This window comes from Drosophila subpulchrella, chromosome 2L, assembly GCF_014743375.2.
Source record: "Drosophila subpulchrella strain 33 F10 #4 breed RU33 chromosome 2L, RU_Dsub_v1.1 Primary Assembly, whole genome shotgun sequence".
Classification (NCBI taxonomy): Eukaryota; Metazoa; Arthropoda; class Insecta; order Diptera; family Drosophilidae; genus Drosophila; species Drosophila subpulchrella.
The window spans coordinates 24,468,265-24,495,329 of NC_050610.1; the positions used below are offsets into that span (position 1 = coordinate 24,468,265).

Genomic DNA, 27,065 nt, shown 5'->3' on the forward strand with positions numbered 1-27,065 from the left:
CATACCAATTGTAATAAAAATATATCGAAGGTGCTACAAAAAATACGAGGGTGTTTAAATCACTCACAAAAGTATGCTACAGTATTGTTTTCTTCGAAATATATTTATTTTGCTGCATACTTTTAAGCACCTTTATAAATGATTAAAAAGTTTTGTATAAAATAAATTAGGCAAATATTATGTAATTTGAATATCAGTTCATTGTGGTCTAATTCTAATTAAATTAACGAAACAATTCCCCCAGTGCAGAGTAAAGAAAACAGACACAAACTGAGTCAAACTTTTGGCCCCCAGATTGATGACAGGCACTCAGGAAAAGGGCAGAAAAGGGGTGAAAAAAAGATTGCAACATTCACTGCAATGTCAATCGATGCTGCTCTTATTTTCCCTCACAGTTTTTCCACATTTTGCAGGTTCCCCTCTAATTTTTTTTGTGCTACTTTTACTATTGAAACTTTGGCCAACTTGAAACTATTTTCAGGCGGCAGCCTCCACCCAGTCGCCCCGACTAATAGCCAAAACTTTAAATTGTTCCTACCGCGGCCATATGAAAAGTCAACGGCAGCACCTCCCCCATTTTCCCGCCACGCCCCAATTTTCCCACCCGGCAGACGGGGAAAAAGAAAAATTTGCCAGAGAGTCGTTTATCTTCGAGCCCATAATGACAGTTTGGCAAAAGAGCTCGCTGCTGTGACAGCTTGGGGCGAAGAGGGGGTGGAAAACTGGGGGAGGGGTGGGAAAACCAGGGGCGGTGGTGGGAGGGGTTAGCATAGCACCAGGAATAGTTGGACATCTGAGCTAATGTTGATTGCGGCTTGACAGTTACCTGTGAAACAGTTTGGAGGGGTAACTTTGCGGGGAGAAAGGGAATAAAGATAACTGTTGCAACTGATGGTAGCATTTGTAGAGAATTATTTTGCAGAACCTCAATAGAATTTTATTGCTACTTCTAGGAATTAAAGTGTACGATTTACCTCATGGTCTAAATTATCTTGAGTGATTTTTACAAAGATCTGTTATGATAAATATGTACGACTTTTTTAAACCAAACGTATGGAATATGTCTCACTCTTTTTTATCCATATTTTACATGATTTGTTATAAGTATCTTCATAAAAGTATCTGAGCTTCAGAAATGTTAAACAAATTTCTTTAATTGCAATTTATGTTAATGAAGTTATTGAATTTTTATTTTTACTCATCACATCCCACAAATAATTACGGCCAATATTAAAGAGTTCAACTTAATTGTATTAAAGCCAAGTCTCCTTGAAACTTTTATTACACTTTTAAGTGGAATGCAATTATCAAAAGTTGAATCCGTTCGAGTTCCTGCGATTCAATTTCAGCCAGCTTTAACTGCAATTCAACTAAGCCCCAAATAAAAATTGTGCTCATCTAAGCAATTTCAAATGATTTCCCCCATTGCAATGATTGATTTACGACTTCTTTAGCCCCTCGGCCCAAATCGTTAACCCCCAGTTAGCCCCATCAAACTTTTATCGGGGCTTCCTTAGACTTATATGGCTATTGGCTGTGGCCCCTCGTTGCTGTTAAACTTTTTTATAGGCTTTACTTTGATTGCAGGCAGAGGGAAGCACTTGACCTACAGTTTTATGGCCACTGCAAATGGTTTGACATGCAGTTTCGGACAATCAAATTGTCCTTGGTTTCGGACTCATAAATAACATGCAACACTTCAAAGGACCAACGGCCCCACATCGTACTTCACACATCACACTATTTCCGGCAAGCTGTTCCTAATTCTAGAGCGTTCCCTCTCTTTTCCTACACTTGGAAAAATTGGGAGTCGATTATAATAATTTGTTTATATGTGATATTCCAAACATAATTTATTTTGATTATAAAGCTATAGTTATAATTTAGCAGAAATAAAAAATAATAATATAATTTTTTTTTATTTCCTGAGTAGAATGCATTTTCCTCACCCCTTTTACTCTTAACTAACCTTCATCGGCAACAAAGTTACAGTTCTTGTCATAAATTATACGACAAATGCGTTTGTCTTGAGTGGGGGACCGTATCCTTCCTGTTTTCACCCGCCCTCCCATACAAAATATCCTTTTTGCTCCTGCCAAGTGCAATCATAATGCCAGCGCTGCACTGTCGTGTTGCATACTTTTGGGCGAAATGGGGCGGGGGTCATATAGACTATGCAGCTAATATTATTTTATTGCTTGCGACTTAAGAAGCCGCAAAATTTATGCGACAACAACATGGATGGCGGCAGGAGGTTGTTTCACAGTAAAAGCTCTTTAAAAATAACGCACATTTTAGTATTATCTTATAAAGGTGTTTAAAAGTATGCAACTTTGTATGTAAAGCCAGAAAGTGCTTTTCTGTGCGTACTTTTGGGCATATTTCTAGGCGGTTTGGGAATCCCTAGTGATTTTTGTAACCAAATATTATAATTTTCCAACAAACTCATACCCTTTATTAGTTTGCGACACAAATAAAAAAAATTTAATATAATATTTTGACACCTCGCTAATATTTAATATATTAATCTTTGACACCCTCAATGGCTTGTGTGAGCTTACTAAAGCATAGCAAATTCAATTGGATAATATTTGGTTAGCGTTTCCTGATAGATCTTCCTTCCGGGCGTTACCTGTAGCCATAATAATAAAAGCCCAGCCAGCAGGTTGTCGGTTGCCATTTTCGCTGCCAATGCTGCATTGTTCCTACTCCAGTACTGGTTCCTTCTAGGCGAATGCAAACAAATTTGCATGCCGTCAGTTACTATTTTACTGCCAGCTGGGAGAACTTCTCGGGTGACGAGGGGTGGGGTTGGGGGTAGCCATGGGGAATATGTTGGGAGAAGTGCCGTAGAAGTAGTAAATCTTTTTGGGTGTGTGTGGGCGGGTTTTCCTCGTTTTCCCACTGCCATTGCGGTTATTTCGCTTCGCTTCACAGCAGGTGGAAAATGGAATGGAAGGCCTGGAAAACTTCTTGCGAGCGTTGCCACATGGTGTGAAATATGCACCAAGAAGAACTAGAAGCGAAAGAAGCCCATGAGCTAGGAAAAACTGTGAGAAATACTGACTGAATAATTCTTGAAAAATTCCAAAAGCCTCTTCGTTTTCAAAAAACAAATTTTGTAAATTTGTACATACCTACAATTATAACATCCTACTCTGTCTTTCATTTTCTGAGTCGATATATATGGCGAGGGCATAGAAATCACTTGGCTTTTAATGATGCTTATAATGGTTAAATATTCCACCATATATTATTGCATACTTTTAGACACTTTTATAAAATCGAATCCGAATAACAACTTTCTGGAACCTGTTTTTTAATTTTTCTGAGTAGATTTTAATGGATCGCATCTTCATGTGAGAGTTTTTCCAGGTGCACTGAGTACACAGAGATCCCAAAACGGCGAAGTTGGCGAGTGGAAACAAAAGCGGCGCCGGTTACGAGTGCCACATAAACGTCTGCAGGTGATACCCCTTTGCCACCGCTTTTCCTCATTTTCCCCCACACCCCACCCCGGACTTTCCCCCCTCGATTCATTTCGCTGCACTTCGCACACGTTGCTCACACGTGACTTGTTTATGTAGTTGAACTTTTCGACTGCGTCAGTGGCTCTCAAACCCTCATAACCCATCCAACATCCTAGATCCTTTGCTGCATTTTCTGTTTCGTTAACTGCACACAAATACTCCATACACACAGGCACAATGAGGCACACAGATACTCCAGCAGACAAACACAACGAAGCAGGTGCACCTGAGCTACGAGTTTGCAACTTTCTGCGCTCCTTTTTATTGATATTTAAGCATTTTTTATTGTGCCCGCATAAATTTGGAGCTCATTTGTTCAAGGAGGTTTTGGATGGCACGAAAATTGCAGGGAATACTGCGACTGCCGTGGAACAGGCATAAAATAAGGTTTTAAATATTAAGTAATAAGTAGTTGCATACAAAAAATGATTCATATATTTTAAAATGAATTGAAAAATTTAAAAATTTTGAATGATGAAATAATCTTTTCATCCAGCGTTGCGTTGAAAATCAAATTCGACTATTTTTTAATAGGTTACAAATTTAAAAAATGATTTAATTTGGCGTTTCAAACTTAATTTTTTAAGATGAAAACCAATCCAACTTGAAAATACTTGCACTTCCTGTTCGCTTTTACCTTCGCAGCAAAAACACGGGCGAACTTTTCCACTCATTATGCTCGGGAAAACTTGTCTCCATCTCGGCAGTTGCAGCTGCTCTGTCTTAAAAAGATTTCCCTTAAAGTTTGCCCAACGAATTTGAGCAAATCTTTAAGCCAACAATTCAAACTGGGGCCAAAACAAACACCCTCAGCACAAAATGCCGGCTAATTTGGCATTTAAACGTCAAATGTCAATCACAACAACAACAGAAAAACTACAAGCCATAAGGGATCTGAAAATGGAAAAGAGAAATAAAAGTAGAAATCAGGGAAAAGAGGGAAAAACCAGCACAAAACGCCAAGCAGAAAAACATAATTGGCCACAGAACCAACTGGGAGTGGGAGAGGGAAAACGCCGGCAGAAAAAAGCACCGAAAACCAAAGAAAATTTGCTTAATGCCAACGAAGGAAAAATACAACTAAGAGAAAAAAGTCCAATGCAATGTGATAGTTAAACAACAAAAAAATGGGATAAAAAAGAAAAGCACTGAATCTACGGAAAAAGTGTGGAAAAAATGAGCGGGATTGAAATAGCGAAGCATAAGTAAAGTTGTAAACGCAGTGCAACCGAAAAATCTGCATTCCTTTTTCCCCAAATGTATATAGAGAAAAACACACATACTCTATATGTCCGCTACAAGAAAATCGCATTTTCAAAAGGGGAAAAGTGGCGAGAAATACCGCAAAGGATGAGAAAAATCACACGCCGCACATTGCGTTGAAGAGCAGCGAAAGATAGAGCTAAATCGGACTTTGAAGAATGTGGATTTTAAGGGGAGTTCTGTTCCCGAGGTGTGTTTTGCTTACGACAAATAAAATAAACACGCCCGTCTCAAACTTTAGAATCGTCCTGCCCTCACAAACAAAAAATTGCAGCTATCCTCTGCTGTCGTTAAGTTGAGAGGGCGAACAAAAGCTCAAGCTCTCAAATAGTTTTTTATGCAACCTTCTACTCCACTAGTTCTTTATACTGCTAAAAATAAGGGCTTAGATGGTTATCGAAGTCATGATAAAATAAGGGAAAAACAAGTATTTCTAATTAGTAAGCTTATACCAATATTAAATTCTAATATTTATTTTTATTTCTCCGAAAAATTAAGTATTTTGATAATAATATAAGTTGCCTGCTCTGAGAAGTAACCCTTAGAACCACAAAAAGATTAACAACAGCCTTAAACTTTTTTATATAATCAAGAATTTAGTCCATTTAGCAGATAAGATCTAAAAAACTACTAATAATATATTATTTTTTGGAAGTGTATTTCACCCGCACTCCTTGAGAAACACAGCCCCATCATCAATTTTTTTTTTAGGGTTTACTTGGTGATGCTGGAAGCTTTTGGGCTCTGCACTCCTGACTTTTGTATTGGTACCCGCATTTCTGAGTATCTATACATGGAAAAAAAATATTTTTCAGTTTTGGTAGTGCAATTACGTTTAGTATAATTTGTTTGATCTAGTAATGTCAAAAAAAAAACAACGTAATATGATTAAAAATAGGATTTATTATAACAATTTTTGATCATATACAAGAAGCTCTTTGCAGTTATCTCGAGTTTTGACCGAGTATTGAACAGTTTTTGTTATCTGTGTATCTGTATCCTTTCCCGGGCGATGGGACATGCATAAAACATGCAAGCCATGGCACACCTTAAAAAAATGAGAGCTGCAGATAATGCCGCCAGTAGCCGAAGGACCAAAAGAACCAAAAGGACCAAGAGCAGCCGGATCGGCCGCGTCAAAATTCAATTGAGGCTGTCGAGGCGATGGGAGATGCAGAAATGCAAATTAGAATGCCAAGGCAGCCAAGATAGTCGGTCGCAGAGCAAAAAAGGATACAAAGGATACAAATTCAGATGCAGGAGTCCGGGGCGCTGTTAATTGTATGCAGTTTCCTAGGTGTTGCTGTCCGTTTCCACCTGACAGCCGAGTGTTCAGCCCCAGACAGACAGGTGAGGGACGTGGAACATGGAAAAAAGGGAAGAAATTCCCCGGAATTCTCAAGTGTTCCGCTCCGGCAAAGAATCCCCGGTGGAGATTCATTTTACCGAGGTAATTTTTGTGTGAAATTCTACGGGGGCGGTACGGCAGCAGATGTATTCATACATTAATCGGATTGCTTCCACTGAAATGGGTCAGAAATTAAACTGATTAAGGCGATTCGCATGGAGGGATTTCTATTCAAAAATATGAAGATAAAGATGTTAGTTGATACTTTTGTCTGGCTAGCTTAATATAGGTAAAAGCTAAGTGAAGCAAATGTAATTGTTTAAGTCGTGTGCTTGAATTTATATTAGTGAAAAACGAAGGATGCATGAAATATCTACACGTTCGTTAAATGTGTATATTCCTTATTGATTTAATAACGTAGGTATTCTTTATTTTCCCCCCCATATTATTGTTTCCATAAATATAGACCACCAATATTATTTTGACTAACTCTAAAAATATTTTCTTGTTTTTTTCCTTTCCACGAATTCATGACATTTCCATGGTTGAAATTTAATATTTATTGTACATCTCAAATTTCTTTGAAATTGTTTTGTGACAGTTCCTGGATTTTGGCACAGAACCTCATTATTCTACTTGCTTTTGTTTTTATAATTCATCGTTATTATAAGCTGAAAAATGTATTTTCTTATTCCAATTCGATTAATAATTTTCTCTGGCCAAATTAACAATATATATTTTTCTGTGGAAAATCCAAAGCTTAATTGCGAAGGGAATTAGAAATTCGAGTGGCTAGCATTTCAGCAGAACTCACGTAATTTGCTTGTTTATCTGTGCGAGTTTTGTGTGCCTCGTGTGTCTGATTTAATTATTTCTCACACAGACAGATACTTTAGCCACATGCCAACAGTCAGGAGAAAGCACACACACACATGGCTGGCAAATATTTGGCAAGGATCACTTTCAATTTTTGCGAGTGAAGACGGAGAATTCGGGCCGTGACTGGAAGTGGAAAAAAAGCTCAACTTTTTGTGAAATTCAAGCTGGCAGTCTTAAATGCTGTGCTCTCGGTCGGTTGTAATTTTAAACTCAATTAAATTTCCATTTCCCCCGATGCAAACATTGTGCTGGAAATTGTTTTGGGCTAAGCCAAAAATTAAAAGGAAATTGAATACAAACAAAAGGCAGTCAAATCCGATTGGATTGGATTTTTCCCAGTGCCTGCAGCACAATAATAATTAAGAATAGATATTTATGGCAGAGAGTGAAAGAGCCAATTTGTCTGCCAGCCGGATATGAGGAAGGTCTTAAGTCTCCGAAAGCCATAATTTATGTGATCCGCACATGCGAATAAAGTTCCGGAAATTCAAAGAAAACAAGTAAATATTTTCCAGCCGAAAATTGCAAATAAATGAGAATGACACCGGGCCATTCACTTTTGTTGTCTAGACTTCCGTCGAGACACTTGGCCACCCAATTAAAGAGGAAGGGAAAGCGAACGCACTTACAGATACTTAAAAGCATCCGGCAGATGCAGTATAAAAATATGGGAAACGGAAAGTCGGGGAAAAGCCGCTTATGGCGACCAACGCTCAAGCCAAATGTTAATAAACATTAATTGCACAACATTTTCCACGACGGCAGTTGGGAAATACTTTGCACGGATTTTCATTTCGGCCATTTAATAACGAACAATGCAGATTTCAAACAATGCCCTTTCAAGGGGTTAAAAAATAACCAATAGGGCTACTTTTTTGCTTATTGATTTTATACAAAGCACCTTTCTATTAATTATTTTCCATAAATAAATGTCGCTTTTCTAGTTTCAGTTTGTTTTGAAAATGTACATGTTGTTTCTTATAATTTCTTTAAAAATATCTTGCCTTTATTAATAATTAAGAAAAGTTCACCCACAAATATGTAATATTGAACTTACGGTCAGCCATATATATTTAGTATTTTCTTTTACAATATTGCATTTGTTTAGCTATTTCAAGTTTATAAATTACTCTTGAAAGCGTCTCAAGTTTCCAGCTCCTCGCATATTTTTCATTCCATTTCTACCACTACCATTCTCTTTATTTTTGTTGCCAAGCCAACAAGTTCATTCCCAAGCCAATCACATTCACTATTTTTCGAGAGCATTTAAACTTCGATCCTTACAGCAACTACCTCAAAAAAATAAGCGGAAACACGAGGAAAAATCCTTCAATTTTTATTTCTCTCCCCTTACCTCTTTCTTTTTTTTTTTTTGTTCTTTTGTCTTTTCGTTTTACAGTTGAGCGAATTTTCTTTTAATTAATTTTAAATGAATGTCGTCCGTTTTGGCGCGCTGCAAACTTTCGCAGGACTTATAGTCAAGGGGTCAAGGGTGTGGTGTGGCGGGGGGGCAACTTTGGTGGACAGCGTTGACTTTTAGCTTAATTAGCTTTTGGACGAGCAGCGTTTTTCGGAGTTCGCAGTTCAGTCAGGTTAGCTCCTGCTTCTCGAGGAGCAGGTCCTTGCGACCCCCATCCCCTGCTCCTCCTACACTTTGCTCCTTCGAACACAACGTGCTGCAATTAAATATTGCATTCTGTGGCAAGAGTTGCAGAACAATACCTCCACTGATGATTTCAGTGGGCTTTTCGGGGTGTTGTACACAGATAAAAACAGATCGATATCTTTTAAGTACTAGAACGACAAAACTAATTGGGTATCGAGATCTGCCTTTGAAAACACTAAGGTTATAAGATGTTTTTAAAGCTGCCCAAAAGTATGCAGTGGAAAAAAGAACGAAGCTTTTCAGAATAAATCCATCGGTCGTTCGTGCTTAAAATATTTTGTTGCATACTATGAGACACTTTTGAAAGTGATTTCTTTGGCACGGTCGAGGCTTTTTATTTTTTCGGTTAGTTGTTTAATAATTTATCAAACATAAATTAAAAAAAATTATAACACTAATGTCATTTAAAATATGTTTTTATAAACTTCTTTCAAATTGTCAAGTTATGCCATATATTTGGACCTATGTATCTTATTTACATTTCTACATATCCAATGTTTAATCTATTCATTTTATATTTTTCACTAAAAAGCAAAGTGCAAATGCCATTGTAATATTTTTTTCTGTGTAGGCTGAGCACAGACAGTCAGAGACGGAGACAAACAGATGATGATGTCCTGTTTTTGTATACTGCATGTTGTCCTTTTGTGTGCGTTGCCTTTTGCGCTTTTATGCAACTTTGTTGTTGCCCCTCAGATATTGTTGCTATTGTTGCCGGTTGATATGTTGTTGTTTTTGCCGCTGTTGCAGCAATTGTTATTGCTGCTTGTTGCTGGCGTCGCAGCATGTGGCAAGGCTTTTGTTGCCGCTGTCGCTGCTGGCAAAAATGTTTACTTGTTCTGCTTGTTTTTACATTTTTATAAAGGGTACTCATAAGGAATGGGGGTATATTGTCTGTTTGGACACAAGAAGAATGGGAATAAAACCCTTAAATAATAGTTAAGATAAGCCACTGAAGTATATTTTCTTACACCAAGGAGCCTATAAAAATATACAGAAAGATTCAGTTATCACATGTATACTGAAAGTAGTTAGCTTAAAATAAACGTTTAAAGTGCGACTTATGAACTCATAATTAAAACTCTATAATAAGTTATTCTGCAAAGTTTTTGACATGTTTATAAATATACCTCAATGTAGACATATTTTCGTAGTTTTGAAATATTAAAAAAAAATATTGTTTTATGTTATCTATTGATATAAACCTATAGATCTATATAGTTTAACACAGCACAAATAGTTTCTTAATAATGTACATGGAATGCCTCAAAGATACAACTTAATTTTATAGATACATATACTCGTTTTTGAATAATTTACTTATCCACCTATTTTGTTAACAGTCCTTCTTCCTAAATAAATTGAACTATAACTACCTACTATACAAAAAAAAATTATATAATTAGCTTGTCTATAAATCAGTCGAAGTATACTACAATCTTTTATATGCACTTTAAAGGAAATCTTCTCTTCCCCTAAAGCGTATACTTCAAAATATACATTTTTTGACCATTCGTATTGGGTATTCCCCATTCGATCTATAGTTCCACCGACTAATTTCTTTTTTCAGTCTGCTCCTGTTGTTGCTTCCGCTGTTTTTGTTATGTTTGTCGTCGCTCGTTTGTTTCTGTTTTGTGCCGCCAACCCCCTGGAAACCCCTGGAAACCCCCTGAACCCCCCTGAAAATGCGGACCCCTCCGCCGCTGGTATTTAACATTCATTTGAAATTGTCATGGCCCGCTGTTGTTGGTGGACGGGTCTTTCCTGCCCGACGATTATGTTGATTGCAGCCGAGCTTCCTGCCCGGTCCCCCGCATCCTGGCTCCTTATTGTTTGGCTAACTGAATGATGGAGCGCTCACCACTCCTAGGATCGGATCCTAACTCCATCCTCCCCCGGGCATTTTATCCACTCATTTAGCTTTTGTGCATTGACATTTCGGGATGAAGGGCGGGGAGAGGGGTGTAATGTTCATTATATCCTGTTGATCTGCTCCGAAAAAGGAAGTGGGCTTGGAGTTTTAAAAGCAGACAGCCTGTCAATTGCATGCTTATGTCGGTTATAAAACCGGCAGATTCAGATACCCCCGCTGCAGCCATAAATTGCTAAAGTTTTGGCAGCCTTTTCGAGTGCGTCTCTGTCAACGTTTTGCGACCCCCTTTTTGCAGTGATTTCCCCACCCCTCCAATCACTGGTCGGTGGCCCCAGGCAAAAAATTTGCATTTTGGGCATAGACTCGTAATTTGATTTTTGACAAAACGCCAAAAACTTGTTTAGTTTTTGCCTCACAGAAGTTTTTGGGTATGTGTATTTTTCGGACAGGTGCAAGTGATGTGGAATGGTGTGTGATAATTGTAGATGCAAAAAGATATTCAAAATAGAGTATTAAAATAAATAAATACGATACCACATATATATCGCACACCAAAATAAACAAAGAATTAATTTAGGAATTGATTTAATTTACTAAACATTTTATTGAACAAAGGGTGTGTATATTTAAAATTAAATTTAACAAAAATATTTGTTTTAGAGCATGCCAAGTGTAGTGTACTGCATTTACAAAATGCAATTTCTTGTTCGTCCGTTCGTCCCCAGCTCTTTTCAGCATTTTTCCTTTTTGGTGGGCTAAAATTTATATTGCGAATTTTTGGCTGGCTTTTGGAAAACTTGCCAGCGCTTTTCCGCCGGATTTTCCCCCCTTTTCGGACTGCGTCGAATGTCGCTTCATTTATATTTCAATTTTGATTCGTTTCTTGTCAATCAGTTAGACAAGCGCCTACCCCTCGCAGCTAAAAATGTAGCTGTCTGTGGCCTTTCGCCGAGCTGGAAATGTTTCAACGTTAATTGAAAATTTATTGAGACAAATTGTGTTTTATTTACGCATTATTGGCGTTTTTCCTTTGGCACACGATGATGAGGGGAATTGGAAATGGGAGTAAAAAAAAATGAAAATGGAATCCGAGCTGGATCAGTTCTTACTTAATAAAGCTTTAATGTGATTGCGGGGGTGTTCGGTTCGGGTTCAGGTTTTCACCTTTGTTTTCCATAAATTGCGTGATAAACATGCCAAAGTCATTACCGCAAATACCGTTCGTCAACATCATCATCTGTAGCCTGTGCTCTGTGCTTTTAATTAATGCAAACAGATTTAACTCATAAAGCCGTGTGTGCGCTTAATCATGCGCGTTACACGTTACATAAGTGAAATGCTTCATGGAAATTGATATAAATCAATTGTCGCACAAACAAAAGTGACGAACGAATCGGTATCGCCTGCCTAGGTGGGCAAATAAAATGGTTAAATGGCATCGAGAGCACAATTCACAAAAAGGTCCATAAAAAATGGAGCTTATGTCACTTCATTCGATGCCCTATTCCCATGACAACTTCATGAATAAATCCCCGCCACATCGATGCAAGTGCGGGAATTAATTTATATGATATGTAAATTAATATGGAATATAAAATTTGTGCAATTAGCCGCCTGAATTGATTGACAAGAGATGTCTCTTTTTTGCGCGCTCAAAAAATGATCAACAAATTATTTGGTCGAAGCTGATTAAATTATAATTAAATAAATACATATTTGCTTTGCCATGGCAATCTACATTTAGAGTGATTTTGAATGAAAATCATTTTTCAGGGATTACGCTTCATGCGCCAACTTGTATAAATTAAATACAAATGGAAAAGTACTTAAAATGGTATTGTTATAAATGGAGGATTGTAGCTATTTATGAAAATTGTAACTTTAAAAAGCTCAAACATAAAAAAAATGATTATGTTTGCCTCCAAAAGCTTAAAAACTTTAAGTTCCTTTCAAAAGAAATTATTATTGGATGGTAGTATGAAAAAGTAACTTTAAAAGGCTAAGAAAAATTCCATTAACTTTGTTGAAAGCATTATTTTTATTGTTTCTTTCTAAACTAATCTTCTTAATCCCTTACTTTTTCTTATAAATATTCCGATTGCTCTGCACATAAATTACCCACACACTTAACTGATCCCATGAGCCGGTTTTGCTTTGTAATCAATCAATTCCCACTGCGGACTCGATATTTTCATTTGAATTTCAGCTGCTCAGTCAGTCGATGGGGCTGTTTCCACTTGATTGCGCTCCACAATCAATTTGTTTGGCAAACCACCCACGCACCACGCCACTCACGCAAATTATTTAATTATTTATGCAAATAAATAACTTTATATTGCACTTAATTTTATTTTTTGCTTTGCGTCCACGTGAAACGTGCCAAACTGAAGTAAAAAAGATTTTTACGCCAACAAAAGGTGTCAAATGGACTTAATTCATATTATCATTTTCACTGCGATGTGTCTTTTTTTCTCTGTCTGTGACATTTATTATTTATTAGTTGCACTTTAATATTTTATGCACACATTCTGTTAGTTTTTTCATAATTTATAAATTGGCCAATTGTGCGTGAGGGCTTAAAAAGTGTTCATTTTCCACCGATTGGCGAACTGGGGGGAAAATTGGGCAGGAATGTACTGTATACACGGGATCTGACAATCAATGTGCGTCGAGAGGCATAATGAAGTTGATGCGCCATTGTTCCACACGCCTGTCAATAAAGTGTCAATAATTTATAAAGCAAACAGAAGTTGTCCCCGGCACAATACCATAAACAGTGTTGCAAAACGGCGATGAGGGGTGTTGCCATCCAATGGAGACCCAGCTCAAAGCGAAAAAAGTATCGCATCTAATGCAAATATTTGCCTTCTGTGCGCGACTCGCTGTTTATTTAAAATTTATTAAAAAAGAACCCAACAAATGTTTACATCACTTCGAGGGAGGTGTTTGTACTTATATGTATTATATGATTGCAACTCGTGTTGACACACTTATAGCTCATCAATGTCTGTCTGTCTGATGGGATTGATTCAATTCAATTCCATCCCTTTTAGCTCCAGAGTTTGCCTCGTGTAAACACTGGCAATTTAAATAATTAATCCATAAATATTGTATATTTAAGCGAGTGAATTGATTATGACGAAGACAAGACACGCTGGCTGCTGCTCAGGTATTTGAATAATTCAATTCCATTGTAATTACGATATTTGAGTAATTACGCAACGGACACTAGGCAAACAGTTGAGGTGTTGGTAAATTATTAAATAAGTGTTGGGCACAACAATTTGCAGATGGAAATCGCTTTGCAGTTTATTTTGAATTGCTCGATTGTGGTTGCCAGTCTTTTGTATCTCATCATGGAATTCTTAAGCGCTAGCAAATACGTTTGGTTTTTAATCGCATGAAATGTTCGGGTGAAAGTGATTTTAACATTTTCGAAGAGATTTTGCTTAAAGTGTATTTTTTAGTTTTGATAGTAGCCTAATCAAAATATAATGAAATTATATATGATTTAAAACTATAATTTAACTGGTTTCTGGTTACTTTTCTAGTATATTTTGTAAAAGGGCTCTCAAACGCTCTACATAACTTTTAATTTTCCCCATCATATTCATTTCCCAGCTTCCCATGTAAGCAAACTTTATCTCAAATATTCAATAATAAACCGCAAATCGCACACAAATCACTGTGGAATGCCCTCCAAGTCCCGGCAAACCACCCGATGAACCCTGAAACTGAAAACTGAACACCGCAAAGTGGAAAGCTGGGAAAAGGGGCTGTAAAGTGTTGTAAAGTGCAGCCAGGCGCAAGACTCATGCGACTGATTAAAAACGCGCGCCTTCTAAAACTGTCAAAGAGCCTTTGGCGCGGGATTTTATGATGAGAAAAACTTTTGAAGCGAAAGTGCGAAAGCACCGCCGCTGTCATCGTCGCAGGAAGTCCCGAGACCTGAGAAATTAAAAGGGGAAGTCCCTGAAAGGAGGAAGAAGGAGCACAAAAGCCAGGTGCAAGTGCACGGGGCGCCCTGTAACCGCTGCATTTGGTTCTTTTGTAATCAAAGTTGCCCGAAGATTGTGAGACCTCGAAGCAGCCGGGGCATCCAAGGTGCCAAGAACGCAATTCCAGATCCTAGACCTGAGGATAGTCAACAACAGGCAACAAACAATGCCAGTGGCGGAGAAAGCCTTTCTCTAATTCCCAGCTTAAGGTGCCACAATAAATGATGGGCAATATCATCAACGACTCTAAAATATCCTTTTTTAGTATCAAAGATAAAAAATATATTTTACATTATTATATGTTACTATAAATAAATCTATTTTTAAATTAATAATTGTAAATACATAGGTACATAAGTGAGAATGAAATATTTCCATAGTATTCGTATTATTTTGGTATGGGAAATTTCTAAAATAACATAAAAAACATTTTTGAATATTTATAAATTAAAGACATAAACTCTAAAATACCCTTCTAAGGAACCAAACAATTAGAGACTCAAAAAGAACTCTATATCGGCGTGTGCAATGCCAAAAGTGCCACTCGAGTGGCGGTGGGAAAACAACAATAGAGGCGGGAATTCAGAATGGAATGGTGAGCGCGAAAGACAAAATGCAAGATGAAAAATGCGAAATGAGCGGGGAAAGCGGGGAAAGCCTGGTGGAAAACCTGAAGGAAAGAGCAGCCCACCGAGTGTCTTATTTTAGTTATGGCAGGGAGCATCCGTCTGGGCCTCGGGGCCAAAAACTGTCGAGTGTCGTGGCTCAGCGACTCGAAACAAAAGTGCAACTGGGCCTGGGTTTTCCCTATGTTCTCGCGGGGTTTTCTATGCCCCATTCCCCTCCAAAAACCCGAAGAAGTTGCCGCAGATTTAGCATCCCACTTACAACAGAAAGACAATTGCCGCAGGCTCTGTGATGAAAAAAGGTTGAGGACAAACTGTTGCCTCGCTCATTCTAATTGAAAGCAGAACAACAACTGGTAGGTGTGCTGAAAAGCGAGGGAAATAAGAACACTAAGCGTTGCAATTTGCACAAAAAGAAATTATGCACACAGCTCCGCCGGATGGGAAACAAGTCCCTGCAGTTGGCAGGGAAAAACCTGGGGAAGTGTCCTCGGAGAGATGGCCACTCGGAGATACCCTGGAAATTAGAAGGTCCTGTGGGAAGTAATTAACTGGAGGAAAAACAATTAGACAGGTGCGAAAAGATAGCAAAGGGTTTCACGAAAGAGACTAAGGAAATGGGGGCTAAGGAAAAGGTTCTGTCAGTATGGGGATTAGAAAGAATACAAAAATGCTACCTTTAAAATAACAAAGAATGTGTTACAAATAAATATAATCAGCTTTACTTATTCATTTTCATGAGTAGGACTCTTGTAACAAAAGTTTTTTTGACCCAATTTGTTAAAATGCTTTAAAAATCATTCAATAAGATAATTTAAAAGAAAATAATAAATATTTTTTAGTTCTGTACAAAAGACAGTATTAACTATTTATCTATTAAATACACCCGTCTATTGTTTTCTGAATCTAATTATTTTAAACGTTAAACCATTCCCTATTTTTGTGTATATATAAAATATTTAGTAAAATATAAAATAAATATACCTCATATAAAAAGGCTATCCTTGACATATATAATAAGAAACCGAAATACTATTCCGCCCAAAATGAATGAAAACAGTATAAGAGTGCAACCAGCACCTGGAAAAAGTAAATTCCTCTCCTTAACCCCTGCCCCTAAGACTTAACCCCTGGCAGCCCCCGAAAGAAAAGAGCTGCGGAAGTGCGAAATTGTAATAAAAAATGCAGCGCCACGTGGCAAGAGGGCGAAATGCCGGCTGGGGAAAAGGAAAGAAAAGCAGGGATCCTTGGGGCGACTTCTGCTAAGCTAAGGTTACCGGTACGGGGACTCCCCTGATCCACACTTCAATGGAGTTGCTTAAATCTAATTTGGGTTGGCTCCATCTTTCTGCCTTTTGTGGCATTAGCTTGCCCGGCACGTGCTTAAGAAATTATCCTTCTCTGCCGAAAAAAAATATATAATTTCAATTGCTGGAAGTTTCTTTGGCAACTCGCGCTGCCTGGCTCCATTTTATTTAATTTTTTTGCTGCTCCTGCTGTGCTCCTGCATTTATGAAAAATTCATAAAGGATAATGAGCGACAAGAGCGTGTCAACGAAAGGAAAGCAGAGTAGAACGGGGGCCAAAACGTTTTGCCAAGCCAGCGAGCAGGTAAAACGGTGTGAATCAAGGACATGCAGGAAACTCTGCACTGGACATCCCACCATCCTGGAAATTTTGAAGGGGAAATGCAAGGAGGATGAGGAAGGGGACGAGGAGGCGGTCCTGTTGCATCTCCAGTGCTAATTAAAATCCCGACAAGCCAAGCTCTGGATGGGTTGCCATGACAGGTAAGCCCGGTGGCCGCAGGAAGCGGCGTAATGGAGTCAAAGGTGTTAGATAAGTAGCTGGGAAAAATATAATAAAAGTGGAGAGTGGAGATGGGGGCTTGCCTGTACAGTAGCCACTGCTGCAGTTGACAAGTGGAGCAAACACACAGAAAACAAAGACAAGACACCCGCATTCCACTCGTTTTGGACTCTGGCTTTTGCCCACGGCTGACACGCGGAAAAAGAGAATGCGGGGTTTTCAAGGGGTCTTAAAGGGTGCATTCGCCATTTAGTTATTGGGTTAATAAAACAACAGTGCGAGGGCGAAAGCAAAGGCAAAACAAAGCTCACCTAGTTGTGAACAAAACTGCACTAGAGAAAATAAAAACCAGAAGTTCACCAAAGACCACAAACTGTTTGTAAATAAGCAAAACTATTTGCAGCGAAGTAATTAATTAAATAAGTCAAGAAGAATACCTAGATAGTTGTGTGCCCTTTCTAATTTGTGAACAAATATTGTCCCTTCTAAAATAATTATTTAAGGCTGCCACAATTTCAGCATTCATTTCTTTCCGTAAGCTTTACAAAAAAGTATTGTACTTGGCTACGAGGCAACAATATTTAACACTATTTAAAACTGAAATTCAAATTTGGACTTTTAATATTTTAAATATTATTTACAAATTTTTAATATAATATTGTTGTAGGGTAAAAAATATTTTAAATATTTAAAAATTAAAATACTTGCATTTTATTATTTGTTTTATTTCTTAAAGTATTATTATTGTTATAAGGCAAAAAAATATTTCACTTTTATACAAATTTAAATTCAATTTTATGTATTCAATATTTTTTATTATTTATGAATCGGTATTTATGCGATTAAAGTGTCACCAATTTCTAAACAAAGTGATATTTATAAATTTTTATTGTTTTTATAAACTAAAACATTTTGGGACTTCACCTACTTAAAAAGATTTATGTACACCCAATTTGGCTGAGTGTAACGCTTAGTTTTTGCTTTCAGCTTCACATGGCGTATGCGCAATATTTGTATGTGGATTAACAAGCTACCGCCGCCAAAGAGGATCATATGAGGGCGGAGAACGGGGGCGGCCCTCCGAGTACAGTGGGGAATGCGTAACCAAGACATGGCCAAGTGTATGGTTGACAGTTGCAAGGGGGACTTCGGGGTACACCGGGGGAAATACCTGACACAAAACGAGAACGGACAGAGAACGGATAAAGAGTGGACAAAGGTAACCAAGGTGCTGCAACTCGGTTCCGCTGAAATTCCGAATTCTTCGCTTCTTGTTTTTTGTCCGGCTTTCCTTTTCGCTTTGGCAATAGTTTTCCACATAATTTATGTTCTCTGTTCAGCAAAAGTTGTGCGATATGTGTGTTATCTAGCAGAATATTTATAGTTGGTGCTCGCTTTGTGTACATATGTGGAGTTTGTCCTTCTTGGCAGGAAAAACTGAATTAAAAGCCACTAGCTGACTTCTGGTTTTTATACCGGACAGTTCTGCAAGGCGGTTCTTCGGAAGGCTTAACATCATTAAAATGGAAAAACACTGATACAAAATATACTATCATTGTGTACCAAAAGGTCTTGCCTTCCCATTTAATTAAAATCGTTTGCGTGGGTTAAATCGCAAATATTTCTGAATATTAAATGCAGCTTTTTCAGTATTTCCCTTTGCATTCGGTTCACTCTGCACTTTAATCAAACGCCCGAGGGCTTGTGTATACATATACATGTATCTCGGGGTTTCAGCAGATTCATGTATCTAATTGATTTGCCTTTCAAGGGGAGAACAGAACGCCTGGGGTGCAGAATGGAATGGAATGCCACGAGCAGCCGTAATAACTCGAGTGCTTCGGGGGCACATCCCTCATCGGCATCCTTGGGCATCCTTGGGTGGTGCAATCAAAGCGAGATGCTGATGGCTGATGCGACATCTTAAATGATTCAACACCTTGAGCTTGAGCGGATAAGATCCTTCGAGCAGGACGACGACGGACATATCAATCAGGGAAAAAAGCAGTCATTGTCGGATCTCGCGCGTGAGAAAAATTGCGTTGCATTATTTACATGTGCGCGGAGAGCGCCTGAAAGCATGCTTTAATTTATTTTAATTCATTCTCCCGCCGCGCCCTTCTCCGCGCTTCTCATTCTCCTGAGCTGCCGCCCTCCTCCGCGCTTCTCATCGAGTTGACGTCGTCGTTGTCGCTGTCGTCACCGAGTGATATGTAAATATGCAGTTACGCGCTTACTTTGTCGTGCAATTACAGTAAACCAAGCATATACACCAAACAGGAGTCCGCCCATCCCATCACCCTTCATCATCGTGTCTTCTGTCTTCCTTAAGTTCCCCACTTCACTTCCATCTCCCTTTTTCTGTCATCGCAGCAAACACGAGGGAAATTCTTTTGCTAATGCCAAACACATCCGTTCTTTATTTGATACCCTTGATGAGGGAGCATTATAGTTTGCAGTTGAAATATTGGACAGCGGAACATATAAGTTACATGTCAGGCAGGGAAAAGTGATCTATATAGGGTACAGCTTTTTAATGAGAAGATATCGTGTTAGGTGTAGTTAAGTGTATTTTATTTATGAACATTTGTGAAAGTTGCCTTGACAATATCTATATTGAGTTAAGTTAGAATAACAAATCACGTGGTATTTTCTAGTCGCCATATTTAACACTAAATCTCTTTCCATTCCACAAGTATTAATGTCGGCGACACAAAAACCGAGATGGGAATCTTCGAGATGTCGGTGGCTTATTAGCCAGGCACTTTCGCATGCCTTCACACACCTGTAATGCTGAGCATGTGTAATTCCCCGATGTCTGGGGAGGCAGTGATACTATATCCCAGCCCGCTGATTGACTTCCGCTCTTTCCGCACTTCTCCCCGCCACAGCCTTAATCGATTTTACACCCAAAGGACATTTTCTGGTGATTGTGTCTGCGGTTTGTTCGCTGCCTTTGATTTCGAACGTCTCCCTATATATTTTTCCTTCTTCCTTTTTTTGCAGACTGGTTTAAGCGTCTGTGTAAAATGTCGTTCTCATTTCTGGGAGGTAAAGGTATGGCTTTTTGGCTCGTCTTCAATTAGATATGCGTATGCTGTTTGTTTTTAGGACTTTTGCCACGTTTTTATTGCCCAGCAAGAGCAGACGTGCTCTGTGTGTCAGGTGGAAAAATCTTATAAATTTTGGAATAACTTTCATAACTTATGGTGGCCATATACGGGGGAAGCTAGGGCTCGGTGCAACGGCAACTAATGCCATTGTCTTGTCACACATGTCGGATGCTGTCTGCGTTCGCTATTTGAGCTTCTCTGGCGCTTAAAACGATGCCAGGACATAAAGATCCGACCGCCCCCTTTTTTGTCTATATTTTCAGGGGCGGAAAGTGGGCTATATCCCAGCTCCTCTTAATGTGGTTTAGTGTGCTCGGTTGACATGTTTGTACGGCGTGGACTTATGGCTGAAGGTACACAGAGAACTTGTGTCTCCGGTCTTTTTTGCGGCCATGTGTGGGTTGATTCCACGGTTGGTTTCCCTCATACTGAGCAAACAGGAATTTGTCTAAATTGGTTGGATAAGCTTTACGGCGAAGGGGAGGCTTTAAGGCGGTGGCGAAATTGGTTTGGGTAAACTAAGTTACGCGGAATTTAACACAAGTTAAAACAAGTCAGGAATCCAAATAGATGACAACATTATTAAAACAAACAAATGGTTCTTTATCAAGGATTAGTTTTTTAATTTTTATAAAAGTTTTCCTTCCGAGGAAGCAGCTTAAGCCATGTTCATTTGGCGTTTAAATTTTTTTTATAAGGTACCCTTTATTTTAATAGTAAAACTTTGGCAGCACAAGTTTCAAAAAAATAACCAAAATTTCACCAGCAGCTGAGAAAAACTTAAAATTTGAAAAACTTTCCTTAAAGCGAGACTTCTGGCTGGCTGTCAAAAGCACCTCTCAGACGTTGACACTCACCTTTGGCCCAAAATGAGGGGAATTTTCGTTTAAGCCTTACTTTTTATACCCGTTTCCTTTGGCTTGTTTTGCCTTGTTTTTTAATGATTTGTATGTTTGCCCCAGGCGGTTTGTTTGCCTGTTTGTTTGTTTGTTTGCTTGCAGTGTGTTTGAGCAAATTTGTTCGCCAAACTCACTTTCATGTTTAATTAAAAGATAACACACAGAGAGCCCAAACACGCACGAGTGTGGGAATGATATGACAAGTCTTAAAGCATTTGCAGCGTTTATCGGGCAAACTTCGGCCATGCCCCCCGCTCCGCCCACGCCCCCTTTGCTTTTGGAAAATTTATGCAATTCGAGTTCGTCCGCTCGTGTGTGCTTGTGTTTTTGAGCTTTGCAGCCGAGTGTGTGCAATGTGCCGGAAAATATATTTCCCAAACTCCGGCACAACTTATCTGTTCGGAGGTGGAGAGGTGCCATGGCTACGTGACGCTTATCGTCATTATAATTGAAAGCTTTAAAAATTTATGGCCAACTTTTCGGCTATTTAGCATATCAAATCGTAAAATGCGAATAGCAACGGCGGAGGAAAAACTCGCCAGGCACGCAAATAATTATTTCCTGGCACTCACAAACGAAAACCAATTTCAATTGGCTTTTACGATGCGTATTTTTGTTTTATACGCACTCGTGAAAATTAAGCGCGTTTTTTAAAACAGACAGACTTAGGAAATAAATCGGCAGAATTTTTATTTATTTACTACAGTTTTCATTGGGGCAATAATTAATTGTTATGCGTTGCATAACATTTTTAAATGCAGTTCATTTAGCTTCTCAGTTATTAAAAAAAATGTAATAGTAGGTACTACACTTTTCCAAACAGTTATCAAAACATGATTTCTATATATGTATGTTAGCTTGGGCTTACATAAATTTGCGAAAGTGTACAAATGTTTTTGGTTTATTTGGTTTATTGTTCATTAAACTTGATTAGGTTTATATTTTACTAAGTGACCCATTTGCACTCCTAATTTATTTCGGATATTTTTTCAAGTGCTACTATTTAGTATCACCAACACCGCTGGCCATCAATTAATGTCGTGCCATAAAAAGTTGTATAAAGTGATTGACTGGCCAGTTTGTCGAGTGGAGTTGAGTGACCCCTGACCCCTGACCCCCGATCCCTGGCCATTTCCGTTTGCAAGCTCGATTGGCAAGTTGGCATGTTGAAATATTTAAAGCCGCTTAAACAAATTGTGGTCTGGTCATGCGGTGACTTGTCAGACAGTAAAACATTGCCAACGCAGACGAAGCGATTTCATTGCGGGGAAAATCAATAAGTGCGGGGAATCGGGGGCTCCTGCCTTCGTAATCTCCTCACAAAACTCTCTCGTTAGGCGCATTAAATTACAAATTCCATTAAAATGATTATTAAAGCAAGTATTTGCTAATTAATTTACTTGCTACGCACAATGCCAGGACGCAATTAATAAATCCAAATGAGTAGCTACATTATAATCAAGACACTAGCCCAAGAGCTTGAACGCACCAAACACCCTGTAAAAAAGTCGTTTCGAGGGGATTAAGCATTTAAATGATTTTTATTGGCGGGTGGGAGTGGCGCCCTCTAGGGGTCATTAAGCTGGTGGGGCGCCCCCTGCCGAGGGCTATGTTAATCACCCTAGGCTTTAAGGAATTATCCAGGTTTCGGACTTAAAAGATTTTTATGTGAGGTAACTAATAAGAACCTGAGTGAATTATGTAGATTTAAAAAAAGACAAATATTTCACGTATATTTAGTTTGCTTTAAATATAATACTTAATATATTAATGAAATAGTTTTCTTTTTTTCAAAAAACACATTAATGGTGCCCAGAAAACTAGGCAATATATTCTTTGCCCAAAAAACTAGGCAACATTTTATGAACTAAGACTTCTGTAGTGCCCAAGAAAGTAGGCAACAGTTTTTGACTTGAGATCTCTTTGGTGCCCAAATAACTAGGCAATTTTTTATATAAAATTACTATTGCTTCAGCGCGCAAAAATGTAGGCAACTTTTTAAAAACAAACGTACTTAAATAAATATTATATGGTGTAATATGTTAATTCGCGTAAAAAGCAAAGGAATTTTTGGACAGTTTTAAGAAATAAAATTTAAAAAAGAAATTATTGTAAGCGAAAACCGCCTGAAACATTCTTATACTATATTTTGTATTAAAGCTTTTTTAAAATTAAGAACACAATCATTCTAGGGACAACGGGCACCGTTTTTATTCTTCCGACAAGGAGCACTCATCCGTTTCAATCGTCTGCAATTGCAATGCCATTCGGGCTCAACTGAACTCTCATTGTGATGGAATCGTAACAATCTACCCTTTGTTACCCCCTGAAACACAATGAATTACAACAGTGCCTCATGACCCCCAGTTCGCTGTAGTTCTTATGAATAATAAAGCAAATAATCTGTCAGCGTCGCAGCCGCCTAACCAAAAACCAAAAACCGGAGGCCACCCGAAGCCAAACCCAATCCCAATCCCAAAGCCCGGAGAAATGGAAAGAGATGGCGACAGGAGCGGAGAAAGAGAGGCCACTACAGCCGGGGAATGTCAGCGAGAAGTCCACAGCAACAAACGACTCAATTCGTGGGCGAAATTCGAGTACTCTCAGTCGACATTTGCTCTGTCTGACAAATCAAAAAGAGAGATACACTGAGAGAAGAACTATAAAATGATGTTCCTCCTTAGATTAAAATAAAAGTCTCAGAAATCTTGCTTCAACGTTGCAGATGAGTAACTATTTTATTTCAAATGTTAGTCTTAAGGAAGTTTTAAAATATATTTTACTTCAGAGACCTTGTTTTCTTGTTGTAGAATAATTTATTTTTGTATTTTTAATTTAAATAGGCATGGTATTATTTACAAGATTGTTGTATTTAGTTTTATTTCATTTGTTTCGGAGATGTATTTAAATTTTATTGGGGTCAAGGTGATAAAAAAAGTTAATAGAAATGTAAATCCCTAATTATTGACTATTTTCCTCGGTGCATGGAAATTCGTATAGGAAAACGCGGAAAAGCGTGAGGGAAATGGGAAATGGGGAGCGGTGGGTCCAGTGCTAATAACACGAAATCCGATTTGAACGCCGGACTTGCGTGTGATAAAAGCAACAACATCACGCAGTCTGCGGTTGCCTTTTTCCGTTTCGTTTCATTTCGTTTCGTTTGGTTTGGACTCGTGCCACGCTGCGTATGCGTAACGTGCGTTTTAATGAAATATTGAATTTTATTGCCTGCGTGCCCAGGACGCGCTGTCAACAACTTGGTCCAAACCAAAAGCTGACCCTGACTGGCCCGCTTCACAACTTGTCACTGCCTCAAGGGCTGAGTTGCACAGAGAAAAATAAAGTATTTACAGGTAAATTAAATTAATGGGTAAGCTTGCAAAAAATGTTAACAATCATCAAAAACATAAAAATGGCTTCCATGTTTAAGATTACACAATACATTCTTTTAGTGATAAATTTCGGATTCAGATAAATTTAAATTTTATTGTACTGGTCCAAAGTCATTCTTTATATTAAATTGTTAATGATAGAAATGTGAAATAAAAGATTTAATCTAAAATATATTTAAGAACTGTTGAAAAATATAAAAACAACCAAACACACACAGACACATAGACAAAGAAATAAAGTATGAATTCATTGTGCGATAAATATCACTACATATGTACGCTTCTATAATTTATTCATTAACTCATTCATCAATACAAATTCGCAGATATTGTTTGTTTACTTGATTTACTATACTATTTATTATTTTATTAACTTTTTATTTCTTAATTTTTTCCCTCTGCAGGGGATCCGTCACACCCTCGCCCCTCGTAACCTCTTAATTTGATTCGTTTTATTTGTTATGCAAAAACTTGAAGCATATTATTATTACCCATATATACGCAGTCCGTAATTTTCGTTGCGCCTGCCTAATAAAAGCAATTTATGGAGCCCAGAGCGCGGAAATGAATTGTTAACCGAATTTTTTTGGGCTGAGAGAAGGATGATGTTGTCCATGATGTTGTTGATGAGTGGGTGGTGTCTTTTGTTTATGGTCACTCAACCCACTTCGCCCCTTCACGTAAACGCCTTTTGCGGCATTGTGAAATTTCCCAGAGCGCACATAAAAATGAAAACCGCCAGAAGGGGCAGATAACAAGTGGCAAGGAAAGCGGGGGCGTGGCACGGTGAAAAAATGAAAATGAGAATGCAAGAGGGAGGGGGAGAGGTGAAAGTCAGTCAGGCAAGAAGAATGCAATCGGCTGGGTCTGGAAAAAAGGTGCATATGGCGATGGCTCCAATCAAGGGGGATTTGCATCCCGAGAAGTGAAGCTAATGTTCTTAAAAACATTCTCAAGCAAAAAAAACAACCAAAGGAATACAGGAAAGAGGCTTTCAGTGCGGGAGTAACTTTTTCTATTAAGTTTTTATAACTATAGTTATATACAAACAATGCTGAAATCTACAATTTGGATTGCAAACAAACCTGACGCTGGTGAATTTTGATTTTAGACCTAGACCTTTTTAAGTCAGATTTTTTTTTACTCAAAATTACTTTTTTATTATTATTTTTTTTTATTTGAAAATCATTAGTCAATTAAAGTAAAAAAATATATAAATACATATTATTTACTACATTTAGTTGCCCCATTTTGTTTCCGTTCCACCTTAAATAAACCTCAGGGAGAGGTCATGGATTTAAAATTGAAACAGGAAAACAAAATAAACCGCAGCAGCCGCCGCTTCGGCCTGATTTCGAGTTCGTGCCTCCATTAATGTTTTTCCCCTTTGTTTCTGTTTAATTGTGAGATAAAACTTACCGATAATGAGCAGCTTTATGGTCGACATGTTTGACTGTGTTGCTGCTGATGAGTTTTCTGTTTTTCAGAGCGTTTTTCTTTTTGGCTGGTATTTACAGAAATATTAATCCGCTAAAGAGGCAACAGTTTGACAGTAACTGGAGTCGCCGACCGGCACAAATTGCATTTTAATGTCGCAATGGCAATGCAATTTCGATGACGATTATCCCGAGACACATTTCGGTTTTTGTTTCTGCGGCTTGCGATTTCGATTTCGTTTTTTGCGTTTTTAATTTCGATTTCAATTTGCTGTTTTTAAAGGCTCACTCGAGAATTGATTTGGCAGCTGCGATGCTGGAATGCTTTTTCAAATATTCAGACACTCGAGATGCCTGGACACTGTAATTAAATGTTTCAATTAAATTAAATGAGACACACACACACTCTCGCTCATGCTCATGCAAAATGCAGATGGAAGGCGCCTAGAAGTAGGCAATGAATATTTAAAGCCTCAGACATTTCAATTTGGGCCTGCAAGGGGGATTGAAGCCAAAAGGTCCAATTGAAGCCATGCCCAGACATTAAATTAACATATTTCCCAAATAATAATAATTTCCAGGAGCAGAGAGTGGAGAGATGGATCCGGCAAATGGAATTGTGCCCAGTCAGTTGGCCTTTCTACACATGTAAACTGGGCTGCTAATGTCTTATTCATGTTTACAATGCCCGGGCAAAAAGCGACTTATGAGCGGCCAGCATGTCAGTCAAGCGGCTCGAAAATGGCCATCGCTTGCGTGCTCCAAACTTATTAGGTTTCATCCACCCACAGAAGACCCCGCACTATCATCATACCATACCCCAACCCATCCCCAGGTGAGAGGGTTCCGCCGGAGTGGTTGATGGGCCTCCTTTTGGCCAAGCCCCGGCAATTGCCGGGCTATTTATTTAAACCGGAGCCGAGGGGACACAAAGCCGGAGCGTTTCCCTGCCCAATTGTTAATGGAAATCTCCTGCGATACTCCGCACTAAATGCCGAGTAATTATGAGTTATTAATGTTGCCTGTTTATTTTTGTTTTCAGTTGGGGATGGGTACCTGAGTCACAGATTTATATAAACTAGACTAAATATTTCTTATTCTAATAGTGCTTTTAAGCTATTCGAGGTACTTAAAGTGTCTGCATAAAAAAAGGTTAACTAGAGAAGTACTTGATAATCACTTCTTTAGATGATTGTTTTGCGGATTTACTGACAAATTAAAACAAAACTATAA

At 38.3% G+C, this 27,065-nt stretch overlaps 1 protein-coding gene across 4 annotated transcripts in view; it reads right to left on the minus strand.

Annotated features, from left to right (window-relative positions):
- The window catches only part of LOC119548336 (hemicentin-2), a 105,001-nt gene that overhangs the window by 76,514 nt on the left and 1,422 nt on the right, over nt 1-27,065 (minus strand). For all 4 annotated transcript variants that reach the window (XM_037855539.1, XM_037855538.1, XM_037855541.1 and 1 more), the window contains exon 2: nt 25,816-26,193. In XM_037855539.1, the coding sequence (XP_037711467.1) occupies nt 25,816-25,843 (28 nt within the window). In that variant the 5' untranslated portion in view covers nt 25,844-26,193. The remainder of the gene's footprint in view (nt 1-25,815; nt 26,194-27,065) is intronic.